The sequence below is a fragment of the Pipra filicauda genome, unplaced genomic scaffold, assembly GCF_003945595.2.
Source record: "Pipra filicauda isolate LSUMZ 115617 unplaced genomic scaffold, ASM394559v2 scaffold32_size4067784_pilon, whole genome shotgun sequence".
Lineage (NCBI taxonomy): Eukaryota > Metazoa > Chordata > Aves > Passeriformes > Pipridae > Pipra > Pipra filicauda.
The window spans coordinates 166,993-194,049 of record NW_024104454.1 but is presented as its reverse complement, the minus strand read 5'-3'; the positions used below and the strand labels follow the sequence as shown (position 1 = coordinate 194,049).

The 27,057-nt window shown below is 39.3% G+C and overlaps 1 protein-coding gene across 1 annotated transcript in view; it reads right to left on the bottom strand.

Moving 5' to 3' along the window:
- The window catches only part of LRP5 (LDL receptor related protein 5), a 141,907-nt gene that overhangs the window by 23,849 nt on the left and 91,001 nt on the right, over positions 1 to 27,057 (bottom strand). Inside the window, exons 8-14 of the mRNA XM_027732639.2 lie at positions 12,313 to 12,529; positions 10,449 to 10,738; positions 8,229 to 8,455; positions 7,715 to 7,899; positions 5,780 to 6,103; positions 4,504 to 4,706; positions 1,879 to 2,090 (exon numbers count right to left, since the gene is read on the bottom strand). Coding sequence (XP_027588440.1) covers positions 1,879 to 2,090; positions 4,504 to 4,706; positions 5,780 to 6,103; positions 7,715 to 7,899; positions 8,229 to 8,455; positions 10,449 to 10,738; positions 12,313 to 12,529 — 1,658 coding nt within the window. The remainder of the gene's footprint in view (positions 1 to 1,878; positions 2,091 to 4,503; positions 4,707 to 5,779; positions 6,104 to 7,714; positions 7,900 to 8,228; positions 8,456 to 10,448; positions 10,739 to 12,312; positions 12,530 to 27,057) is intronic.

Genomic DNA, 27,057 nt, shown 5'->3' with positions numbered 1-27,057 from the left:
GAAAACAAAGACACCAACCTCTTGATTGAGAGCTTCAGAGAGAGGCAACCCACCTTTGCGCACAGGCTCTACGTTGTAAGTGGGAATGGTTTCACAGGTATGACGTGGGTGACTTTGCTCCCAGCTGCAAAGATCCAGATCTGTCAGCTGCAGAATCAAACATTTGCTAACTGACACATTGAGAAAGCCTGAAAGTAATAGAATTTGTCACCAGGCCATAAAATGCCTCAGCACTGCTGTGCTGGCAGCACTGCTCCTGCACGGAGGTGGGGGTTGTAGGAGACAAGCACAGACTTTCTGCAACTCTCCTTGGGTAAAGCTGTCCCCATTTCTGAATCAAAGTCCAGAAGACAAAAAAAAATTAATGTCCACCTCCTCTTCCTTCCGTGTCACCTTCCTTCTCAGCAAGTAGAAGTTGCTACCAAACCTGAGAGGAACAAAGGTCACAGAAGAACAACTGAGGATGGCATGTTCCTGATGTCTTAGTTCCATGAATTCTTTATATCTGGTTAAGTTGCAAACAAAAGCAGTCTCTGCCCTGAAAAAAAGGCTTGTGCATCCATATAATGAACTGAAAACTCTCTAAGGGAAAAGTCCACTATATTTTCAGTGGTGAATAACATGGGCAAACTCTCTAATACAGTGGGCTACATTGCTACATAGCCTTTCGTTATGGCACAAGGAGGGAAGGCAGCAGTCAGAACATGCAGCCAAGGGAGAGGTGAAGGGAAGGATTTCTGGGACCATAGCAGAAGTTCTTCAGTACACCGTTCACTCAGTCAGCTCCCCCAGATAGTCAGAGTGTTTAGCATAGCCTCTCCTTCATTTTTATTCCTTTAATTTATAAATGGATTTAGCTTTAAATCATTTGAAAACCTGACTACAAAAGTTGAGGGTTTTAGAGATCAACAAACCCAAACTCCCATTTTAATGGAGAAAGCAGATAAGCTTTTATAAATACAAACTATATCCAAGTGACTTAGTCTCAATAAGATTAGAATCTTTCCTCTAATCTCCCTCTCCCCACAACAGCTTTTGAACTGTGCAGAGCACACTGGTATAAAATACCAGTCCTATAAATGCTCCAGATAAAGTCTGTAGGTACTGTTGTATCCACACAGTTGTGAAATACTGTCATTCAGTATCTGCCAAGCACATGGTAAGCCATTTAGTAGTTAATTGGGATTTAAGTGCCTAACTTATTAAAGAGAATGGTAAAGGACCATGTCTGACACCTAAGAATGAAGTTACTAAGCACCAGAAGTGGAGATGGCATCTGCTGAATCTAACCAAAACTGCTTTGCAGCAAAACAAAATATTTTCTTCTTGTGGGAAATCACTCTAGTGCATCCTACCTGTTTCAGAAGTTTTAAGATAACATCAAGGCAGAACTAACTGTAAAAATGTATAGAACATAAGCAGCTTAAGTGTTTGTTTAAATGTTAGAGTACTAGATTAGCAGGAATTAGTTGCATCATATGAGAAGTTCCTTCTTTTCCCCCCTGGAAACATTTGTTTTATGATGACCAAGTGCCAGACTCCCAGTTGATACAGACACAATGTAAACTCTCCTGTTTTTCCCATTAGGTGGCAGGGCTGTGCATTCACACAGAGAACAGGATAAGGTGGTTTTACTTTGCTTTCCCCATCCAGGTTAGTTGCTCACACACGGCTGTGTGAACGCTGGAAAAGGAGACAAAAGGAAGAGAAAGCTGCATACCTTCAAAAGCCAAAATCGGACAAGCACCTACATCCTGAACAATTAAATATGCAGAAATTCTCCTTTTAAAAATACTTAGATGCAGCACAAGATTCACACACGCAGAGTTGACATACATCCCAAGAGTGCTCTGTACGTGGTACAGAAAGAAATCTCACCCTCGCTCTGCATTCACTACAATGGCTCTGGGCCTGTCGTGGTCCCCTCGCAGCACCATCCCGATTGACTCGCCGTTCAGCCTGTGGACATTGACTGAATTTGTGGCCTCACAAGTCCAGTACAAGGTATGGCTGTATATATCGATGCTGAGGTCATGTGGCTGCTTCTCTGGGTTCTGACTTTGGTTTGGAGTACTCATCACAGTGAAAGGCTGCAAGACAACACATGGGGAACAATTTCCTGTAATTATTCTGATTTTTGATTGAAGAACACTGATTGCACAGAAAGCATGGCTTACCAACCTGATGGTTCAGAAACACCTAAAACTAACCAAAAGGAAACAAATACAAGGAGTGAAATAATGCTTAATAAAAAAGGGTTTGATTCAAACTGTGGATTAGAGGGAAAACATCTGGACAAAATCCTTAAGATTACGCAAAACTCCCCAGAAGGTGGTTGTGGGGACTTCTGTTAAGTATTATTTATTACCAGGAGATAGATGAATGATAAAATCACAGCATGTTAAGGGGTTGGAACGGACCTTAAAGATCATCTAGTCACAACCCCCAATAAGCACATAAACCATTAGTGAATGTTTATGCATGGAACAAGCTTGAATGAACCAATGCAAGAAACCAGGGAACCTTCTGGACAGATCTGCACTGTCATACAGTCAGTTAACTAATCTCTATCTCTTGCCAAAGCCTCCTTCCTTCATTATTTGTAGTGTAGTAGATACTTATTTTCTTCAAGTCCCATCTTCTCTTAAAACCTAAAATCTTTTAACAAAACTTGGTTCTGTTTGCTTACATGTTAAATGGCTACACTTCTGCCTCACCCTCTACTAACAACATTACCTGCTTTCACTCTCAAGGTCTTCAGGCTAGAGCTTACAAATCTTGACGTTATTGCAAAGTTTCTGGAGTCATTACCCTCAAACCCTTCCAATCTAACTCACATACAATTCACTGTACTTTTCAACATAGCGTTCAACTGTGAATACTAACATAGACTTCAATACTTTATTTCTTTGAAGAGCACTAGAGCATAGAGAAAAATTCCTGAAGGGAAAAAATGTCTCTGTTTAACATCGTGCGGGCTCCACTAGCATGTAGCCAATCCCAGTGCCATGGGGATAGTGATACCGGCAGCAGGACTCCCAGCAAAAGTAGTCTTCCAAGATGACTGCCTCTGGTGACATAATATTGGTGAGGGGAAAGTGATGGTTTCCTTAAGTGTCTTAATGCGGTGTTCCCAATCCAAACACAAAAAGAGTACCAGAAAGAGTTCATATGGACCAAGAAAGCTGAAGACACCATTCCGTGCTCAGCTTAAGTCAAATGAAGAACCCAACACACCATCACTTGTGAAAAGTTATATTTCCACAATTTCATTTTAAGCATAGTGATATACAGGTTTTTTTATTTTTACATAAAGCTTTTGTACTGACAGTGTGCTATTTTGTACTGACAGTGTGCCTAGCAATAAAAAGAAATAATTATTTTCCTGAAACCAAAAGTAACATTAACCAGGTATGAAATTTATATGCACGATCTGCAAACAGCACAATGTTAGTAAACTAAGTAAATATATTTAGTGAGGATTCAAAAGTCAAAATTTTCAGGGGATATCTGTATCTTCAAAGCTATGTGGCCAAGGTAAAAGAAACCACAAAGGAAATAAATCTCCACTGCTATTTGAACCTAGAATTACCAAAGAGAAGCTACACTAGAAAAATGAGCACCTAGCATAAAAAAAACAAGAGCAGAACTTCAAAATTCATCCAGAACCCAGCTGCTCATCTCAACATATCTACTCCTGATCTTAAAAGAAATGGCCAAAAAACAAAGCTGTCATCTCTACCTTTAAAGGAAACTGTAAACCCTCTGAGTTGCTAGATGCATGAAGAGACCAGAGCATTTCCTTCAATATCATGTCAAACACTTTAGATACAACTGCCCAAGAAATAGGAAAAGATAACTTGCCCATTCTCCACTTTGTTTTATATTCTTATTCAGATGATAATTTTCAAAGAATCTGTTACCTTGACCTGGAAATTATATTATGTTAACACATAACGCTGCATGGAAGAACATTGCACTCCTTATCACTGTTGTGTGAATATCAAGTGCAAAAAAGTAATGTCCCCAACACTTTAAAACCATTAAGTATGTGGATAAGCCATGCACATATATCTGGCACAGCAATCAATTCATCATTACCTCAGGGTTTAACTACAGCTTGGATAGCTGAGGATTTTCATTCTCAAAGAGCTTTACAATGATGACAACATTATCTCAAAACTGGCATCCACATTATTGATTTTACAATACGGTTTATCTGTCCCAAGTATAAACAGCGAGTCTGCCTTACTTGAGTGCCATCCTTAACTAAAGACTGCAATTCAAGGCTTATAATTTCTATATATAATGTACTCTGTTCTATCCCACTTCTTCATGTATAAATTGAAATCACAATCCTAAAATAGAATATAAATGAATAAGTGTTGACAAGAGTTTAAAATGATGAACCCTTGGTGCAGAAAATAGAAGGGGAAGGTCAAGCATGAAGTAAAAAGCACACAAAAAAACCAACTCAAAATTATATACAAGATGTAAACTTGCCTGAGTGCCATCATCTTTGGCTCTTTTTATAATATTCTGACGTCCATCCACCCAATAGATCAATTTATCTAAGGGATCATAATCAATAGCCTTGACATTCCTCAGACCATGCATAGGTAGGATGATATCTGGACTTTGCTGATCATCTGGTATCATCCGGCTGATGGCAGATTTCTGGCTAAATAACAGGAAACTGGCAGGGGCTGAAACAAGCCAAAACAGAATGCATAAGAAAATGCAAGTCACAAAAATATATCCCCACAGAAGACAAAGAATATTTGGAACAAAATCCCAGAGAGACACTTATATTTACAATGAAAATTAAGATAACTCATAAAACTGGACATTTTTGCTATTAAGTTGAAAATGTTTCTTTGTGTACTTCCAGAAGGTAAATATGCACATCCTCAACCAGAAAGTATTTCCTTTTCATATTATAAAGTAACTGTGTTCCCCATGTGGAATTTAAGTAACACCAGTGACTGTGGGCAATACAGCGCACGGGTCCAAGCCATAAGCAGCCAGTTTCTCCAAGAGAATGCTGTGGGACACAGTGCCAAAGGCTTTACTAAAATCCAGGTAGACAACATCCACAGGCTTTCCCTAATCCACTGACTGGGTCACTTTGTTATAGAAGGAGACCAGGTTAGTCTGCAGGACCTGCCTTCCAAAAAGTCACCCAGTTAAAATTTCCTTATATGCTACTGTGCAGGATGCCCAAAGCTTTGTTGGTTTATTTTTTTAAAATCAACAGTCCATTTTCTATTAATCTGCTATTTTTACTAGAAACTTAAATTTGTATTGGACAACCAGTCAACCAGCGGGCTCTTAATATCACACGGAGGGAGAAAACAAATTTATATGAATTTCAGCTGCATCTGCATGTTGTGCAGGCTACTTAGGAGTTTTACTGGATGTTATTTTTGCTGAACACTTAAGAGAAAAAGACATTTTTTGTTGATAATTTCTCTTCTACACACCTACACGCTTAGGTAAGGAGTGGGAAAGCTTCAATCACACAGCTGAATCACCTAGAAAGCACTTCTGGTAAAACAAGAAAGACCAGACTTGACAGCGCTGTCAGTTCTAAGATCTAAAATACATATCTTCATCCTAGCTCACATCACAAAAATGGCTATAAAATTCCATACTCTATCCTCACACTTAAAGATCACTTCTAAAGTCAGAACCTTTGAAATGGACTTGTGATCCCATCCCATTAAACACTTGGGAGCCAAAAGCACTGCAGAACATAGTAGCAAAGAAAAAGGCTTACAACTACAGTTCCTGCTGTTGGGATCCAAGGTATAATGAGCAGCACAGCCACATCTAAATCCATTTGGTATGGCAAGGCACAAATGACCACAGTGGCCATTATTTTGCACACAATCATTCAAGCCATCCTGACGTGAAGAATGGAAGACCAATATATCCATCACAAAATCCAGATGGCCCTGAATAAGTGTCCTGTTCTTCCCACTGGTCTTGTCTGCTCTTTCTATGCTGTGAAGGTTCCAGTCTGTCCAGTAGATGTAGTCACTGTATTGGGTCAATCCAAATGGATGAGGTAGATCATCTGCTATGATTTCTCGTTCTTGTCCTGCAAAAAGAAGGATAATCAACTAAAGGACAATTCCCATGATATAAAATGAAGAGTGTGACTGGCATTAAGAAAAATTGTTTTCTTCTTTTTAAAATAAAACCTCATTTCCCAAATCAGCATCATGGGATTCTTTATCAAGCAGTATCTGCTCAAGAGTTTCATTCAAAAACCTTATCCTGATACCCTCTTGCCTACAGAACAATTTTAAACTGTGTCAGTGTATTGTAATTTAAACAAATACTACTGTATATGTCTCATGCTTATTGTCCCAAATGGACATTGGAAAACACATTCAAGAATACCATCAGCTCCAATAATCACTTAGGCCAATAAATTATTATGCATGAAAGCAACAAAACTTGAGATTCACAGTGAAACAGCTACGAGAAATTATGGTGTTTCACTCAAGAAACAAATCTTTCACGGTGCAATTTAACATACAGCTATCCTGAGACTTTAGGAAACCATTTGTTTGGCAGAAATCTCAATACTCCCATTCTCAGTGGCTCAGTTCACAACATTCATAACAGATTTAACACCTTCTAGAGCATGGCCACTGCCAGAGATACATTACTGTGTAAACTCTTACTGTAAACTGCCTTCCTAAACATTTTCAAGCATAAACCTCTGTGAATCTCTGACATCAAATGAAGATGTAGAGTTGATCAGCATCATCTCCTCTTGTCTCAAATGTCCAATGCTAGATTCTACAGACTACCTCATTTTTCTTCCTCTGCTCTACTTTCCCTTTGACTAAGACTTGAGAATGAATAAAAAACTCATAAACCAGAACATGAATCCATTTCCCTGTAAACCACCAGAACTAAATATAGAGGCAACCTCCCCATGTAACTTTTAGGAATCTGAATTCTCCGTGTTATGGGTACAGATACCCTGCACACTCTCAGATACTTCTTAAAACAATTCTGGTCCACAGTAATAAATTTAGGGGAAAGACTCTTCTGAAGGAAGGAGGTAGCTGCATAATTCAATTTTCATAGTCAGTAGAAGGAGGAAAATCTCCCAAAAGAGTGATTGTTCTCCTGCTGGGTAATGTTTATAATGCCCAAGATTAAGCTGGAAGAACATTCATTCATCCACTTAGGGGTGCTTTATTCATCTCTGGTGGGGTAGATGTTTCTATCAGCAACACTCATTTAGTTCTATCCTGGCAAGGACATTGGCACTGCATACCAAAGGCCAAATCTAATAACATCATCTTAACTGATGAGCTCACTTGCTAGAAGTCTACCTGCGTCTTTATAACCTGCTAACTAAAAAGACACTGAACATGATAAAACTGAATAGGCACAAGTCTATGGGGACTGATTAGATGCATCCCAGTGTCCTGTGGCAACTGGCTGATATGGTTGGCAAGCCACTCTCCAGGAAAAAAGAAAAGCCATGAAGCTGACAGTGACTGGAAAAATGAAAACATCACTCCTATTTTTAAACAGATAAAAAGGAAGACCCAAGGAACTACAGACAGGTGAGCCTCACACACAGATTTAATATCAGTTATATTGTTCAAATTTCATATTATTCAATTGCTTTACTACTGTCAGTGCATATTTCTGTACTGGCTGGTGTACTGTAACACTAGATTACCGAGCATATTTGATGACTCAATCATGCTTGTGTCCAAGTCAGTCCAATAGAGCCTTTGGTCCACATAATCAATAGTGAGGTCATTGGCACGACCCACTTTGTCCACCAAAGTGATGCTGTTTGTTCCGTCCATAAACGCTCGAACAATCCTTGGTTTTCCTCCCCACTCAGTCCAGTACATGTATCTGCCATGAGAAATGGAACAAAAAGAGCATATCAGCTAAGTATGATTGGGTTTAGCTGCATGCTTTGACTTTTCTAAATTTTTTCTTCAGCTCTTAAAAGAAACCCCACAACCCATGTGATTATGTGCAGTATCATAATATTCCTTTTTTAGAGAAAGGCAGAATAATATTTTTGACAATTATTAATTTTTCATTGTAACCCATGGGATTGTGGAATGTTTATTGTCTTTCCAAAGACTCTGAAGAAATGGAGCTGTATAAGCTGCCAAATAACTTGCCACATACAAGAATACGCACACAAAGCTTTGAAAAACAACACTGTCCCTTACCCTTTGGTAGGATCAAGAGCCAGAGACCTCGGGTTGTCCAAGTCCTTCCACACAAGGACCTGCCTATACTGTCCATCCAGGCGGGCTACTTCAATGCGATTGGTCCCAGTATCTGCCCAGTAGAGGTTCTTCCCCATCCAGTCTACAGCCATTCCCTCAGGATAATCTAGCCCAAACTCAATCACATGCTCAACAGAGCTCCCATTCATGAAAGCTCGGCTTATGGTCTGAAAAACAATCGTGTAAAAATATTACAGCATTTACAGATACCCAATTGCAATAAAAAGGAATAACGATTACAAAGTTTAGTGTACAAAAAGAAATTAGTAAAAAAAATCAGCCATTTTACATTTTAAAAAATTAATTTACATAGTCAAAAAAGATACAGAAATTCTCAGGATAAAAACATCTGAATTTTCAGAAAGCTACTGGTTTCTCATGACCAGACCAAGACATTTTAAAAGGGTATGATTTTCAGAAAGCAGTATGTAGCTGCAGATTCTTCCTTGACCCTTCTCCCTCTCTTCTATTTGCACACAGGAAGCTGTTTTTAAAATTATTTAATTCACTGTAATGTTTTACGTCTTAGAAACACATCTCAGTTTGGAGACATCTAAATTCAGTTGTTTCTCGTAACCAGTCACCTGGAACACATTTCCTGATGCCATCTACATTTTAGTTATGCACACTCATCAAAACAAGTCATAGGGCAGGGACTGCACACATATAATTAAGTCCCTCCGAACAAGGAGCACCGAAACAACAGTCAGAGAAATGGTAACTTGCAGGATCAATTATCCACCTGTGTTATCAACACTGAGCAATCGTTCTACACTCCTGCCAACAATTCAGCTATTGATTTCTTAATAACTTGATAAACGAATGTATAAGGGTAAGAGGCATTTTATATTTTTAAAGGTAAATGTCAAAACCAGAAATCATGTAGTATAGTTTTTGAAAATGCATCCTCATATAACCAGAGGCTGGAGGAGATCAGGGAAGTGGTGGTCACCAAAGGAAAGGGAGATGACTATGGGTTCTGAAGTTATAATACCTGCTGCTAAGCAGCAGGATGTGGGGGACGAGAGGGAATGAGAACCCAGAGGTGCTGAAACAGACCTGATATGTGAAAATACAGTATGCTAGATAATTCAGGGTGCTAAAAACAAGTAAAATGTTTTCCAGTTCTGCACAGTGTGAGACTGGGATCTACATACTTATGCAGGTGAAGTAATGTGTTTTCCACTACCAATGGTTAAGATGACCATAACTCCTGTTCTCCACGTCCTTATGTGAGATTTATTTAGTAACTGTGTCTGCACTACACTAATTTATTACACTGGCACTCTTCCCAAAAGAAAGGTACCCACAGCAAAACTGGCACTGTTACCACTGAAGCACGGCCCTCATTAGACCTCACAGGGAGGCTGTGGAAACTGCACAAGCCCTTCAGGCTTTAAAATTGACCTTTTCCATATTATGGCTTGGGTACATTGGCAAGGAAACTTCGATTGCTCTTGGAAAACCGATTAAGAGGCTAAATAGAAGAATTTAGTCATAGTAAAGTGAATCTGTAATTTTCTACCATTACTTAATTCACTTTAGAAAGCAAAGTAACACTGATGAAGAGCACAACACACTTTAGCACGCACGTGGATGTGAACCAAACATCACAGGAAGTGTCAAACTTTTGGGGAACAGACTGAGATTGAACTAGGGGCAGGCAGGCCCTTAACATAGAGTGGAGGACACTGGACAAGTTCCCTGGCCTTTTCTATGCCAAGCTGGAGCCACAGACTAACAGCAACCAATCCAAAGTTCACTTGCCAAATGTTAATATTGAGTACAATTGTCTTTCAAGTCAAAACTGGAAGAGGACAGAAAGCTCAGGGGGCTGCCAAGTTCAAATTACTCTACTGTGTGACATGAAAACAGCTTTTCTACAGTAGATACATATATGGTTGCAACACATCCAGCATCCAAGACTTAGGCATTCGGTACAACCAGACGCCACTTTGGATTTTTATTTGAAGCGGGAAGATGCCTGTCATCCTACTGTGCATTCAGCAATGCAACTGTCTTCATCTCCAAGGGTCTCCTTGGATGCAATTCAATGACAACACTAGCAACTGCAGGATAGATCATGTAACGGAGACCTTTGTTAGATCAAAGTAACTGCTCTGTGGCTTTATACTCAAGGAATTCACATGTCAGTAATACCTTCAAACTAACATCAGTCCAATAGATTCTGTTATCAGAGACATCAAAATCCAGAGCAGATGCTTCCTTGACTCCAGTAAGAGGAATAGCAACATCATTATTATTGGTTTCAAGAGAAATCCTATGAATTGCTGCTCTGCTTGTGAAAACTAAGAAGGCTTCAGGAATGATGCAAGTCTTCATGTCACTCAACAGCTCAAGGCCAATGGGACAGGCACACCTGGTCTCCTGGGGTGTAAAGAAACACAGATGGCTGCAGCCTCCATTGTTCTCTGCACATGAATTAGTTCCTTAAAAAAAAAACAAAAACAAAACCAAAAACATATATTAGTGCATTAAATTAGTTCCTTAAAACAAACAAACCAACCAAACCAGATACAAATGCATTGTGAAGATAGAGGGGAAAGAGAAGCATGGGAGGGTGAGCAGCAACACTATAATTTTTTCAAAGTAAGTTAAGCCTCTGGGTTGTCAACAGGGAATTCCAAAAAATAAAAGCACTCCAAATGGATTCTTTCCTTCTACCCAGGACTAACGAAGCTGGACCTATCCCTCCTATTGTAAAAATACAAGCTACAAACAGAACTTTCTTGTCTCCCCAAAGATTAAATTCAGTCACTGAAGGCAGATAATTAGCTGGTTATTTTTGGCCAGGTACTCCATCTTTGTATCTCTTTGAAACCATCAGTTTTTAAAAACGTTCAGTGATACAAAAGGGTGAGAAAGGAGCTGGATAACTGCAGTACTTTCCCAGATATTTAATTTAAAGCTGAGAAGATACATTAGCAGAAGCAGTTCCAACAAGATCACCACAATCTCACACTTATTTTTTTGTGTGATGGGGAGGGAATGTGGAGGAGAAAGTAAGGACCAACAGATAAATGACTGCCTTTCTCCATCTGCTGGAATAAAGGATTTAGGTATTTAAAGACTGCTACCACACATAAAAAAGATCTCCAAGATCAGTCTCAACCAGGTTTCTTTTCATTTTCCCTTTTCAGGGCATACATATTTCAGACCAATGGCATAACTTGCAGCTTGAGGACTTCATTATTCTTCAAGTACAGCTTCCTGAAAAGCTAGAAATCCATGTACTGTCAGGGTGTAATTTGACAACCTACTTTATGTGATTCCACTGTGACTATTCTCAGTAATTTTAACAGCTGACCAATGAATCTGTTTACTGCTATGCCCAGACTCCAGTGTTCCACGCAGTAGAAAAATCTGTGATGAACACGCATCTCTCATTAGTTACTGAAGCCAGGAGGTCCTGTGACATACTCGCTGCAGAATGCCAGCAGAGGACCTAAAACACTGGCTGCACCTTCAGCAGATGCAGTGGAAGAACAAGGAGATCCAGCTGCTGATCCCATGCTAAAGGCAAGGTTTAATTGTTAAGATTTAGGTACAATTGAGGCATTAGAGTTAATATATAAGCGTCACATGCTTTGGGGCAACATTGTTATGGTGACTGACTGCCTATCCTGCCCAACATAGTGAAAAGCATTCTGCTGACTCAACATCACTGGAACTTTGCACTGGAAGAAAAGAGCAACAGAAAATGAAGCATTTCTGTGAGAATAATGATTCCTATAGTGTAGACCCAGGGATAAAATAAAATTCTCACAAAAATACAAAGAGTGTAGTGGGAGCTGTGGAAGACTTATGTCACTAAAAACTGGAAGCCCACACTTCTTTTGCAACACTGTATTTTCCCAACTTGACAAATAATAGGTGTGATTTTCCTTTAAAATTATTCAAATCAGACCACAGTTATTCTCATTACAAGTGATCAACAGCTGCTTTATGAAAGCAAGCTCACCTAGAAGCTCCTACAGACCCATCCTATATTGCTCATGCTTACCAAACACTTTGGTAACACTTGTTGCTTTAAGGCCCATTAAATCTGGCAGCTGATCAATAATGATATCTCTGCTGGCCTTTATCTTGTGAACTCTTTCAATGCTTCGTCTCTGCCAGTCAGTCCAGTAGATGTAATCTCCCAGCAGTGTGAACCCAAATATATGTGGAAGTTTATCTTCTAGAAGGGTTTTCCTCATTGTTCCATCAACATTTATGACCTGTGGGATGCCCAAGAAAAAAGGAAAAAATAATCTTCTCTAATGTGGGTACAATTAAAATGGCAATATCAATCATATTTTGAACAACTGTTTTTATGCAAAAACCTCCTGAAATTCCCAGCATGCTCCTTTCAAAAGAACATACCTCTAAGTTTGTTGAAAGTGAAATATATTGAAATGACGTGACTGAAAGTGGCTTCTGCCATGCCTTCTCCATTGAAAAAAACCTAAGCAACTTGTATTTAACTTGCATCAGTTCAAACCTGCAAAGACCACTGCAGAGGGAGCATTTTTTGGGGATGAGAGTGAGATTCAGGGGATTTTTCAACATCACTCATGTCTTGGTCTCACTACTGAACTCTCTCCCCAGAAACAAGGGATTGCTGCAGTGACCTTCAGCCCTCAATCACAGGGAATACAGGCCATCAGAATTCTTTCATAGAACAACAAGGACATGTAAAATCTTTACTTTCTGAAATTTTGGGTATTTTATACCATAAAAAATTATGGTTTTTTCACTCTTAAGATAAGCAACATCTATAAAATGTGGAATAAGTATTGCCTTATATAAATTTGTATTTGTAAAGCTGCAAAGAAGACAAAATACTATTGGAGATGGGATAAGCTCCACAAATATATATATACACACACACTTATATGTATGTGTGTGTGTGTCTGTGCATATATATATGCTACTGGTTAATTATTTCATAACCAATTACTACAATGATCTTGTGCTACCCCACTTTGCTTAGGAAAAGGAAAGACATTCATATAGTCTGACCCTGATCAATAATCAGATCAATAATCACTGGGCAAGACAGGAAATTAAAATGCTGACATGCCACACACCTGAAGTCACCTCCACCTGCTATACAAACTGCAATCATCTTTTCAATCATCTAGACATCTCCTACCCACAGCAAGGAGTGCATATTTATAAGACCAAGGTAAAATATTTATCTGACAAACCCTGAGATTTCTCTCCACCCCACTGCAATTGGTAGATGCAATTTATCTACATTATTTTTAAGGTGCTGCTTGAAAATTTATACCACGAGTGGCATCAAGCTCATTATCATAGTAAAACCAAAACAAAACCCCAAAACTTAAGACAATTTATTCTGCAGTGTGATCAGGTCAAATCTCCATTTGTTGCTAGAAACTACTTACAGACGGAAAACTGCTCTGCTCTAATTTAAGCTACCCTGATCTGTGATTGAGATTTTAAATAGTCTCCCCTTTACTATTATTTGGAAATTGTTTATTCAGACTCATACTAAACCTGTACCTTGTAGGTGATTAAGCTGCCTTCATTGTGCAGTGCTTCTATTGTCCTGTGCTTCAAGGCCTATGGTCATTTGAACAGTGTATTCCCCAACTTTTAAATTACTAACTGCTTGAGCAATATTTATTTCTTATTATAAATATCTATAACTTAAATGCAATGTAAGATTAAACCATTAAATACCTAAATGATGTGGGCAGTCAAAATCAACCATCATTTGTACCACAACTTTAATAGAGTTGTAAGGCTCTGTTCATACACCATAAACAGCAGAAGCACCTACAATTTATTTTTTCAACACAACCAGTGACAATTACATCTTTCTAAACCAGCATGTGAATTTCAGTATGTTTACACACAGACGGTAGATATCAAAATAAACTTAAAAACTAAATCTCCACTTTGAAACTTTGTAATACTTTTCAAATTTGTGAAAACATGCATTTCTTCTGTGACACAGTTATATGGGCACAACATCTCCCTTTTAGAGAAACACAAATAAGATATGAAAATTATCTGAAAAAAATTGTTAAATGCTAGCATACTGTATCAAGTTTGCACGGCAAAGTTTTTGGGGAGGAGGGAGGCTACAGGGGCGGCTTCTGTGAGAAGCTGCTGGAAGCTTCCCCCATGTCCAACAGAGACAATGCCAGTCGGGTCCAAGATGGACCCACCACAGGCCAAGACCGAGTCCATCAGTGATGATGGTAATGCCTCCAGGATAATGTAGTAAAGAAGGGAGAAAAAAACAACTGCCAGGCAGCATCAGCTGGAGGGAGGGATGAGAATACGTGAGAGCAAAAGCCCTGCAGACACCAAGGTTGCAGAAGGAGGGGTAGGAGGCGCTTCAGGCACCGGAGCAGATGTTCCCCTGCAGTCTGTGGTTCAGACCGTGGTGAGGTAGCTGTGCCCCTGCAGGCCATGGAGGACCACGGGAGTGCAGAGATTCACCTGCAGCCTGTTGAGGACCCCACACTGGATCAGGTGGATGCTGGAAGGAGGCTGTGATCCCATGGGAAGCCCATGCTGCAGCAGGTATCTGGCAGGATCTATGGAGAGAGGAGCCCACTCTGCAGCAGGTTTGCTGGCAGGACTTGTGACCCCACAGGGGACCTACACTGGAGCAGTGTGTTCCTGAGGGACTGCACCCCGTGGGAGGGACCTGAACGGAGCAGTTCATGAAGAACTGCAGCCCCTGGGAAGCACTCACGTTGGAGAGGTTCATGGAGGACTGTTTCACGTGGAAGGGACCCCATGCTGGAACAGGGGGAGAGTATGAGGAGTCCTCCCTTTGAGGAGGAAGGAACAGCAGAGACAATGTGTGATGAACTGACCATAGCCCTCATTCCCTGTCCCGCCGTGCCACTGGAGGGAGGAGAGAAAACTGGGAGTGAAGTCAAGCCCAGGAAGAAGGGAGGAGTGGGGGGAAGATGTTTTAAGATTCATTTTTATTTACCATTACCCTACTTTGATTTGATTGGCCATAAATTAAAGTAATTTCCCCACATTGAGTCTGTTTTGCCCATGATGGTAAGTGCCGAGTGATCTCTCCCTGTCCTTATCTTGATCCACGAGCCTTTCATTGTATTTTCTCTCCCCTGTCCATCTGGGGAGCAGAATGATAGAGAGGGCATTTGGTGAGGACCTGGCATTGCCAAGGTCAACCCACCACACACACATGGGACATGCACTGGATCTTCCAGCTAAACAGCAGAGGTGAGTAGTCAACTACTACATCCTGTATCTAGCTGTGCTGTACACAAACATCATCACTATAACACAATCTTGCCACACAGAGTGCAGATGTCTTCAACTGCAGAGGAAAAGAACTTCATGAGACCTTTAAGACTATCTAGCAGCCTATGTGAATTTGAACACAGGCTACAAGGTAAACCTCTGGATTCCTTCCAGACAAAAAGCCTCCTGCTGGAGACAATTAAAAATAACACGAGCATTCCTGCAAACTAAGTTTCAGGGGAGTTTTATCAATTGTAAGTTCATCAACTTACAATTCTTCTAATACTTAATGGAGTAGCAGAGACTGAAGATTAAGATCTTTTTATTTTGTTAAGCTAAATAGAGTACATTAAAAAAAGTCTATATTTGTGGTTAAAAGCCAAATGGCTCTGCAATTATGTCATTACATCATGTCCAGGCAAACCCCAAATGCTCACTTACTTAGAAAACTATCAATCCCACAGGCAATACGGCAGGTTCAAAAGTTCGTCATGCATTCTCAGGTGCTGGAGCCAAACTGGTGCCACACTAAGTAAACAAGACACCACTTCCCCTACAGCACTGCATCAGCAGGATGATGATCAATCTATCACATTTCCATCTACTTTTACAGATATGGACAGCCAAAGTATAATTCAAATACTAGAGCTGCTGACTAAAATATACCAGCAAAGGTTGGATCCAAGGATGCAGAAACACACTTATTTAAATCCATGCACATCTGTGGATGTTGCAGATGACATCAAGTTGTTGAACTCCAGGATCCTCATGAGGTTCAACAAGGCCAAGTGCAAGGTGCTGAGGATGAATGGATTGAAAAGCCCTGCCAGGAAGGACTTGGGGGTGCTGGTGGATGAAAAAATCTACATGAGCTGGCAATGTGCACTTGCTGCTCTGAAAGCCAATCATGTCCTGGGCTGCATAAGAAACAGTGGGGCCAGTAGTCGAGGGAGGGGATCCTACCCCTCTACTCTGCTCTGTTTAGACCCCGCTTGGAGTATTGCATCCAGCTCTGGGGTCCCAATACAAGAAAGACTGAGAGTTGCTTCAGAGGAGGGCCACAAAAATGATCAGGGGGATGGAAGACTTCTACTATGAAGAAAGGCTAAGAGCTGTGGTTGTTCAGCCTGGAGAAGAGGAGGCTCTGGTGAGACCTTACTGTGGCACTCCCAAATTATATGGCTGTTTAACATAGTGGGAATGGAGGTCCAAAATGTGCAATCAGACAGCAATAAAATGCTTAATAGCTTACCTTTTGGCTAAGAAAATGATGGAGTGTTTGCCCTCTCACTATGGGCAGAACACCAATGAACCCAAGCAGGCTTCCCTTGGATGCTGAAAGGGCAGCTCTGACTTGGAGGATTTTTCTGTGCTGTGGCCAATCGAGCCCTCTTAGTGGCAGTTAATGCAGGGCAACAAGCAGGAAGTGATAACTAACCATGAGACTAGCTTTTAGTAGCAGCCAGAGCAAAGCTTGAACAGTGAGCTGTCACATGCACTTCAGTATAGGCACATGTACATAGCGTTTACTTCAAATTTTGCTGCCACCCATCTTCCCAGAGATCCAGCTCTACTCTAGCATAGTAACTTAAACCATAGGGATGCAAAATAAAAATCTACAAACAGGCCTCACCAAAAGCACAACTCCTTTCATTAAAACAGCACAGATAATAAAATACTGTTATTAACTCATCATTTAATATCTGCCAGTCACAGACAAAGGGAAGCCTTTAAGGTGCAATCCTTATAATTTAGCACAAATTGACTAGAATAGGCTTTATTCTACTCAGGGTTTTCGTTCTCTCTCTATAACTGATAAATGGATCTCAAAGGATAAATGCAACACTAAATCTGCTGTGCTTTACATACGAAACACTGAAAGCTCCCCTTGAACAGCAGCACACACTGAAAGCCCCTGATTAGTCTTAAGACTTCAATGACAAATTTCCTAATGAGGCACTGCCAAGCTCAGCTAAAATCTGCTGTGGGTAAAATGAAATCAACATCAAACGCCTTAATGAACTGAATTACACAAAAAACACGGTAAGGTGATAAGGTGTGATTTCTTTTTTAGCTGCTACTGCAATGTATGCAAATGATTTAACAAATATTTCTAAATATAACACTCAAAAGCTCTTGGCTCTTTGAAGAAGATTAAAGTAAAACAATGCAATTAAATTCTACACATCAGCATGATTCATGTAGTCAAGTAATATTTCAGGTGCATCTGTGAGAAAAACAACTATTCAGCATAGATACAGGATGTCTTTTGACAGAACAACAAAGAGAACTCAGAGACCTTACCCCTATATTTCATTCATTAAGATAAAACAAAATTTATTTGATTGCTACAGACAAAGCTGTAGTCAAATGGAAATCAATTCTTGGGCTGAGCTAAATTACTATGTGAGCAGTCACCACACATAACAGGTTCACAACAGTAAAATGACATGACTGACATATTTTTAGGAGACTCACGTAGTGGACTTGTGGGTCTGTGATTCTTCTCTTGTACATCTTGTGGAAAGCTATGTTTTTGTTGTGAGAGTGATTGAGAACTAGAACAGGTTGCTCAAAGAGGTTGTGGATTCTCCACCCTTGGAGCTATTCAAAAGTGATTTGGTCACAGCCCTGAGCAGCCATCTCCAGGTGGTACTTGGACCAGCTGACCTCCAGAGGTCCCTTCCAACCTCAACCATTCTGTGAATGGCTTTAAACAATTCTTACCAGCAGACTCTAAAATGGCATCTCAAGTGAAAAATGCCTAGTCTTTTTTGGCTGGAAAAAGAACTTATGAAGACAAATCATGTGGGTGGCATGGAAAAGAAAACAGGGAAGTCAACAGGGAACGAAAAAGACAAAGAAAATTGGAATGACACAGAAAACTCTGAAGGGTAAAGAAGCCTACCCCAAAGAGCAAAGAGTGAAACAGCTGTGAGCAGTCTGTACCACAGTCTATATTCAGCTGAGTATAAGCCATTCGTTAACATTTCCAACAGCTGAAACAGAGCCACCTTTCATCGATGCTTTGGGATAAAAGTGCACTCTTTTTTTTTTTTCCCCCCTTTGTCTGAAGGGCATAAATGTCAGGCATGTAATGGCAGACACTGGCAAGCAATAAAGGGAACAATATTAAAACAAACAGTACCAGAACCCATAAATCAAAAAAGAAGAGATAGATGGACAACAGCCATAACTGGTCATTTTCCACAAAGACTGCTTGAGTGTTTTAGCAAACTGTTGCTTCAAACACTTGAGAATTTAGAATGCAGTTCCTCATTGTTGTCAGTAGTTTCTGTCCCCTTTGACAATATTTTGGCTACCTGGTAAAAGCTGCTCATAAATAACATTCATCAGGCTTCTATTGCTATTATAGTCCATGGATTAATCCTACATGTACTACTGTGGTTCTTCTTTCAGGCAACTTTTGATGATGACATAGATTTATATTATAATTTTTGAATTCTTACATTCCTTGATTGGTTGCAATTGCAAACTATCATCAGCCACCTACATTCACAGTAATCTACACTTATAAATGAAGGTAAGATAGTTAAGTAGGGACTTGCTAAAAAACAAACCCAACAATCCAACCACCTATGAAGATGACAAATGCAAGAGAGTATAAATCTACATGATAAAAAACTAGTTTATAGTGATTTCCCATTTTCTCTGGGAATAACATACACAAAATACATTTTTATCCTTTTGCTCATATTATCACCATTTGAAGAGGCTATTTATTTGCAGTGTTGATCTATTAATTTCTCCATATCAAATCACCATCACTCCTAGTGTTCTCTTAGGGCTTCCCAAAATCTTTTTAGCTGCAGGGAGAGTATTGCATTTTCAGACAGACTTTTCAAAATGAAATACGCTCTAACACTGATAGATGGATAAATTGGTTCTTGTTGGAAAAGTTGTGTTAACATGATTGTGATTTTGAACCTGCTTATGTTTTATAAATATAAATGTTTTCCACAAGTTACATCAGCCTGACATTTCCAGAACTTTTTTATGCTTACAGGATATCAGAGTTAAGATTAAGGTTGCAGCTGGTTAATTCTGTAACTTATCTCTCATAAGCAGGAACTTGATCACATACTTTAAAACTACTTTAAAAAGTAACAGAAAAAGTTAAACACAAAAATCATTTATGGCAACTGATGGCTAGACTTTAAAGCATGGAGAAACTACTGAATTAGTATTCTAGTTTTATTTTTAGGTAGGAGCCACTTATTTAATGCACTTCAGGGGAATTTTACCTTCTGTAAATACTTTTTCACTCTCAAATGTTGACCGCCATGAGTTTAAAGGGGCATGTAACAACTGAAATTTAGCTAACACCCATTATGAAAACAATATGCGTTTCCAACTTCTAGGTAACTAGTCCGGGAAAGCTGAAGAGGAATTTAAACTTTTTACAGTAATAGTTTTAAAACTCATGTATCTTAGTTTTTCTCACTTCTCTCCTGATTTTCCATTTCTTTAAATGGATTGGAATAATCCCCTAAGATCTTTACCTTCTCCTTTCCAAATCCAAACATATTCTCAACTTCACAGACAACTAAAAGTCTGTGGAAAAAGCACATCATATAAATATTAATACTATGTTATACTCCTGATGATGATGTTGAAATTTAGCTAACACCCATTATGAAAACAATATGCGTTTCCAACTTCTAGGTAACTAGTCCGGGAAAGCTGAAGAGGAATTTAAACTTTTTACAGTAATAGTTTTAAAACTCATGTATCTTAGTTTTTCTCACTTCTCTCCTGATTTTCCATTTCTTTAAATGGATTGGAATAATCCCCTAAGATCTTTACCTTCTCCTTTCCAAATCCAAACATATTCTCAACTTCACAGACAACTAAAAGTCTGTGGAAAAAGCACATCATATAAATATTTACTATGTTATACTCCTGATGATGATATTGGGACTGCAAGCACATTTATAAGGTGTATGTACAACATGGAGGAAAGACAAAAAAAAAAAAAAAAAAAACACAAAACAGAATGAACTTGATATGAGAAAAAATTTGTGGTAAACTTTTGAGTCCAAAAAACAAGTCAGCAATTTCAGTAGCCAACTGGAATTTCTTAAAAAGTCAAAAGGATGCCAAAAATAACAGCTACACTTAATCTTGAAGCAGAAAGTGGTACCAGTACTGGTCAATCTTTCCAAGGAAAAAACTTGCATCCTGTCCAATATTACCATGCTAACATTAACTTATAATGAAATAAAAATTAAGCTAGATGTAGTAGTACATACTGCTGCTATATTTATCCTTCTTGTTTGCTTACCTAAAAATACATAGATTTTAAATCTTTTGAAAATAATCTTTTATGTTAGAGACAATGAGAGGTCCCTGAACAATTGATCGAGAAACGCTGGTCGAGTCATGACCCCCTCCCGTGGCCATACAATGCTGGGTCTCATGCAGTCAGCCTCTGTCCACAGTAAACTGAGATTAAGCTGCTAGTGTTTTGTCCAGCACAGTGGGACCTCTTGCTCAGAACTCAGCTTCTTACTCTTGCTTTGGAGAATCATAACATATTCTTTTTCTTAACCTCACCACAGTGCAATTATCAAAAGTCACTTGTAGCCCTTCACACCCTCTTCACACCATGCTAGGCACATACAGTGCTTCAAAGAGTCCAATAATGAATCCCTTATGCTCTAAGTCACCAGAGGTGTCACATATGTAAATTCCATTGGAAGTCAAAGGTTAAAAGAATAGACCCCAGATTAGCTGACATGTCCCTCTATTCATGGCACTACACCTTGAAGAATAGATGCTTTTATCCTCATTTATTAATGGAATAGCCAAGTCTCATGTACTTTCCTTAGTCATTCCTCAGAAACTGAACCAAAGTTCTATCATTAAATATTTCTGTCAGAGGAAGACAGATGAAATAGTAACACACAACCAAAGGCAGCGGGCATTCAATGCCTCCTTGGAGGGATGCAGTGAAAGTCTAAGGAGTCCTGAATGCATTTACAAATGTTCATTCAGCTCCTCATCTCATGAAGCCTCTTGGTCCAAATAAACAGCAAATTCTGATCATGACTCCCTTCTATTTGTACCATTTATAGAAACACTGCATTGGAGTAATCCAATAAATCCAGTCTTACATACTACCATGTAGTGTGTGTGTCAACAAAGCATAAGCAAAAGCCGTGCACAGAAACCCAAACTAGGTTGTCCAGTTAACTGGAGTATCAACAGCTGTACAGAGGCCAGGCTAAGATACTGTGCTAAAACAACCTCATTGCTAGCTCCTGCAGAACTAAGCCATGTAGTTCTGACACATGCAAGCCCTCTCACAGCTGAAACGTGCCTCCTGAAAGAACAGATAACAACAAGACCTCCTGCCTTGATAAGTTGCCTGCACTCCGCTGTCACTTGGGATAAGCAACAATATCCGTCATTTATCTAAGACACTATTAATATCGGTAAGTTATGCAAGGTAGCATTCAGAGAGTTTATCAAAAAAACATGATGGTCTCTAGTCCTTGCATATGGCTAAAAAGGTGAAACACTTAACTTTTGTCCAGCACAATCTTGATCTGCTCTCAAAAAAAGCTACCTTTCCTTCTCAGGCCAAAGCCTGGCAAGACAAACAGACCCTTAGAGCTGAAGTTCAGCCCATTAAGTTTGCCATAGGAAACCAAGTCCTGCCCAGCTGAAGGCCCTGTCTCCAATTACTGTAGTACAGAATGTGTTTTGTGGTGTCACATAGGGAAGGTGCCACCACTTCTGCAGCCAAAACTCAAAGTCTCCTGTGGGGTAAACATAACACAGGAAGATGCTCCACTACATTGCTCTCTCTTCATCAGTCTTCTCTGGAGGTCAGACCATCAGTTGACGGTCTAAATTGCCCAGAATGTTACATTTCTTATGTAAATCTCACAACTGATCTAACTGTCCCACCCCAGTTCTTACAAACCCTTTTCGCCAGATGAGTTCAGTGTATTTTAAGAAAAAGGAAAATAAAACCATCCTGATCTCCCGATAGGACAAGAGAAGCATAGGAAAGAAGCTGCCTTGAATCACCAAGCAACACTAAGTACTCCAGAGACTCAAGGGCCAACCTAACGCTGGATTCACCACACAACAGTGCCTCTCTTCCCATTCTCAGGTAAGTGAGAGCACTTGCCAGGTAGAATAACCCTTTATGTGAGGCTAATCTGCAACATGTTCCACCTACTGGAAGAAAAACAAATAAATAGATAAATAACTTCCCCACGGTTCATATGGCCTGGTTTCACTCAAGAGAATACAAATTCTTCAGTCCACATCACACAGCTTATTTTCAATCCTTGGCCCTAGGCCTAATCATCACAGAGTGAGAAGGGCTGAAGGCTCCTAAGAGTAAATCCAAGTAAGGTTGTTCATCAAGAGCTTCTTAGATCAAACCAATATTAAACAGAGGAGTCAAGAGTTTAGCTGAAATTTAGGATGTCCTTTTAGCTTACAAGACAGATTCTTAGGGCATGATTCCCTGCACCCCCACATAAGTAAATAAAAAACATATATTTAGCATCTACTGATAAGAGAAGAGCAGACATACACAACATCTTCAGGCAGTTAGCTACAGTCAACTGCAACTTGCAAGCTTCCATAAGCTGGTCTAAGATCACAATTAAGAGCTGTCCTCCAAAAGTAAAGTACCTAAGAGTCCCTATTATTTGAGGTTGAGCAGCTAACTGAGGTATCAAGAAGATGGTTTGGTCTTACAGCTCAAATATTAGACAAAGATGGATCCCAGCATGTACCCTCAAGTGAGGCACCATACCTCTCCAAACACTATTTCTCCACATGCATAAAATGTATAAAATTTCTCCCTCTTTTCCGAACCCTGCCTTGTCTGTTCAAACTGCTCCTCAATACCAAAGAAAGGAGGCAAGCTAATACATCTTTCAGAGCACAGCTCAAAATCTGGCAGGCAGTGCTGCTCAGTTCAGTTCAAGCAGATGCCACTTTGCTTCTGGCCCCTCATTCTCCTGTTCACCCTGACATCATCTTGCCATGTCAGCACAACGACTTGTGCGGCAGAAAACATATCAGACTGAAAAATATAAACCTTTTTGGCTGGTTATTTTTCAGCTGGATCAGTTCCCTGCTCTGTTTTTCCACGTGGCTGAACAGACTGCTATGCCAGCCAAGACAGAGCAGGAACACACCATGAGAGAAAGGGCCTGGACTGCCTTCAGGCATTGATGCAAAGAACTTGTGTAACACCATATTCAGCAATGTAATAGACCCAGGGGAAAAGCACATCTTTACAGTGTGTCTCTCTGGGTAACACGAGGAGTTCTTGCCCTCTGACACAGTAGGAGTGATTTTATGCTTAAAATCAAAGGACATATTCTAAAATAATAAATATATAAATAATTGATGACTTACATGTTATAGAGTAGATAATCGTACCTTAGAGGACTGACATTAAATAAGAAACAAATGATAAAGTTTGTGCTCTCTTAATCCTATGCATATGCCCCAAAAGCTCATATTTATTGTGAAACCAGCATTATTTGAAGACACTCAATCCCAAGTAAAAGGGGCAAATTACAATCTGTGCATGTGACTGTCACCCACAGGGTATGTGTGCAAAGCCAAGAAATAAAAACCAAGCCAACACCAATCTCATCTGTAACCTAACTAAGTCAACTAACAACTTTCTCCCACAGTAACTAAAATCCAAAACTCCAGGTTCACTTTCAAATTATTATGTGTGAAAGATGGGGAGCCTAGTGATGGGGGAAAGCACAGCTTTTTCACCCTGAACATGCAGAGAAGGCAACAATTCCACCTGCTTGCACTCCAAGATTTGTCTTTCTGTCCCGTATTCAGGCATTGCATTGACCTTGCAAACACTGGACTGGGGCAAAACCTCATTTTACCAGATTGCCACATGATGCTTCTAAGGCTAAAAAGGTTCATCAGAAAACCAGGATTCAGTTTTAAAGGGGTGGGAAATCTGTATGAATTTGAATGATCTATTTTTTAAAAAGAATCAATTAATGATAGTATTTCTTTCCCTGAAGGCTAGCACAACTGAAAACTTCATACTACAGGAGGCTGGATTTACAAGAAAAGGACAATGAAACACCAGTAACGATATTTTCATGATTTTTTAGAAGGACAGTTATTTCTGAAACAGTTGTTTCTGAAGCATACAAGCAACTGCAGCCATGGCAGCTCAGGCTAGAACAACAGTGATGGACTGGTAGACAAAAAAATAAAGCATTTCAGGTGAGCCACAAGTACACTCGTCTAACAGTACATTTTAATATAGGCAAAGGCAGAAATGCTGATCATTAAACTCTCATCTCTCAGGCATCCAAACTGTATGGATCAATTATTGCCCTCCCACGTCAAGTCAAAGCCCCTGAGCTTAAAAATATTTGAAAGATGAGAGAGTAGTTCAGGTAAATAGTGTATGCACACCTGGTTTTTCCTCCTCTGTAGATATCTGTTTTGGTTCACTGTCTGAGATAGAAACTAGGAGCAGATGGACTTTGGCCTGAGCACAAATGCCTTTTTTAAAGTTCTAATAGGAAGTCCTGAAAGGAACACAAGTAAAAGATGACTTAGAAAGAAAGACTGGAAATGATCATCTGAGGAAAGTATTTCCTACCTTCTGATCCTAATTAGGAAAGGAAGAATCTCCAAATTAGAATCCTTGAGGTCCCTGAGCTCAAGTATGATTTTAGCAGTACTCAGGCTCTCAAATGGAAGAGAGGGATCACAGGAGATCATCAGCTACACCCACTGCTCCTTGCCGAGATCTTACAAATGCCTCTTCAAACAATACAACTCTCAAGTACAAGAAGAGAGACGGATAGTTTGAGCTGATTCATGTAAACCCAAAACTGTACCTCTCATTGGAAGTAGAGAGCTTGCATCTAGATGGACATGACATTTCTAGTTCGTAATACTTTCAGTAGATAAGAGAAATAAAAGGTGAAAAGGAAGGGAGAACTGGAGACAAATGCCAGTGCTGTACAATACTGAAGGCTTTGAAGGAACTCTACCAAATATGATCTCAAACAGCATTGGACTTGGATGCAACTTTTACCTGCTACAGTAACAGAGGCATAACCCTGCTGCTGCACTTGTTCATGTCATTATCTTTGAGAATAAATGCATAACAGTGCCTCTTTTTTAAAGCAGTAGAACATGGTGTATTCCAAGTTAAACAAAATTACTTGCAGTTGTATCATCAGTCTATCTCCCAATACTTTTACAGAAAGCTTTCAATTGATCAGAAACAAATGCTTAAGCTTTATTTAAAGTTACTGGAACCTCTGACAACAATAAAAAAGCTTAAAGAAATCACTGGTAAGCTGCCTATGAAAACACACACAAAAAATCTATAATTATGCATGAAATTCCTGAAATAAGTATTTATTTTGAAGCAAAACCAGTAAATAACCACAAAAAAAGGTTACTTCTGAACAAGGATTTGAGTCACAAATACATTCGCAAACAAAATACACTTGTTTAATTTGATCCTAAAGGCAACTTAGTCAACGTATGTTACAGGTAATTATTTCAACCTTGTTAAAAGAGTCAAACTTCACATACTCAAAATTACAAACTGCAGCAAGGCAAAAAAACATTACTCCATTTTAAATTCAGCCTTTTGCTGGCCTCATCCATTAATACAAATGCTACTTAGCTTTACAAATGGATTTAGCTTTAATTGAAAATTACAGCCTTTACTAATATTTTATAGAGATCCTCAGCTACTTCAGTTGCCAGGCTGGCTCCTCAAATTCTAAAACATTAATCTGGTCCTGACAGATGGACACTATAATTTTAGTCATTCTGTGAGGAGGGCTGGTCACAGGGCTACTCCTGATCTTGCTTGAGTAACACAGAAGCATTCACCTCTCCTGTGTTCAATTCCAACCCAGCTATGTCAGTCTTGGCCAAACTGAGGCTTAAAAAAAAAAAAAAAAAAAAAAAAAAAAAAAGAAGCAATAGTTCATGTCAGTAACATAGAATGAAGGCAATGCAAACTTTTTTTTTTTCATTTTTTTAATGAAGGAATTAGAGAGAAACCTCTATCAGCTTAGAAGAGGTCAATGGCAGAACTGAAAGATGTTGGAGGGATATTCACAGAAGTCCATTCAGGAATCAGATATCTAATATTAGAATTCATATTCTAATATGAATATAACATCTGCTTCTATGAAAACAGTTACATAATCAAAGAAGGCTTCCTGAATATATTTGTGTGTAAAAAGAAAAAGAAATCTTACAATTTTTCAGCCAATAAAAAATGAAGTATGGTAATTCAAACCATATTATTTCTTCTCAAGTTAATACCCCCAGAAATGTGTATGAAGATTTCCAGTTCCTTTTCCTTGCTTCTTCAAGAGGTATGTGAAGACAAGAAATTGGTTCTCCTGGATGTCGTTGTTCCCAGTGCAAAACTATTTGATATGCCCAGGAGAAAGTTCTTCAATTTGATTCTCCCCTTGCTTTC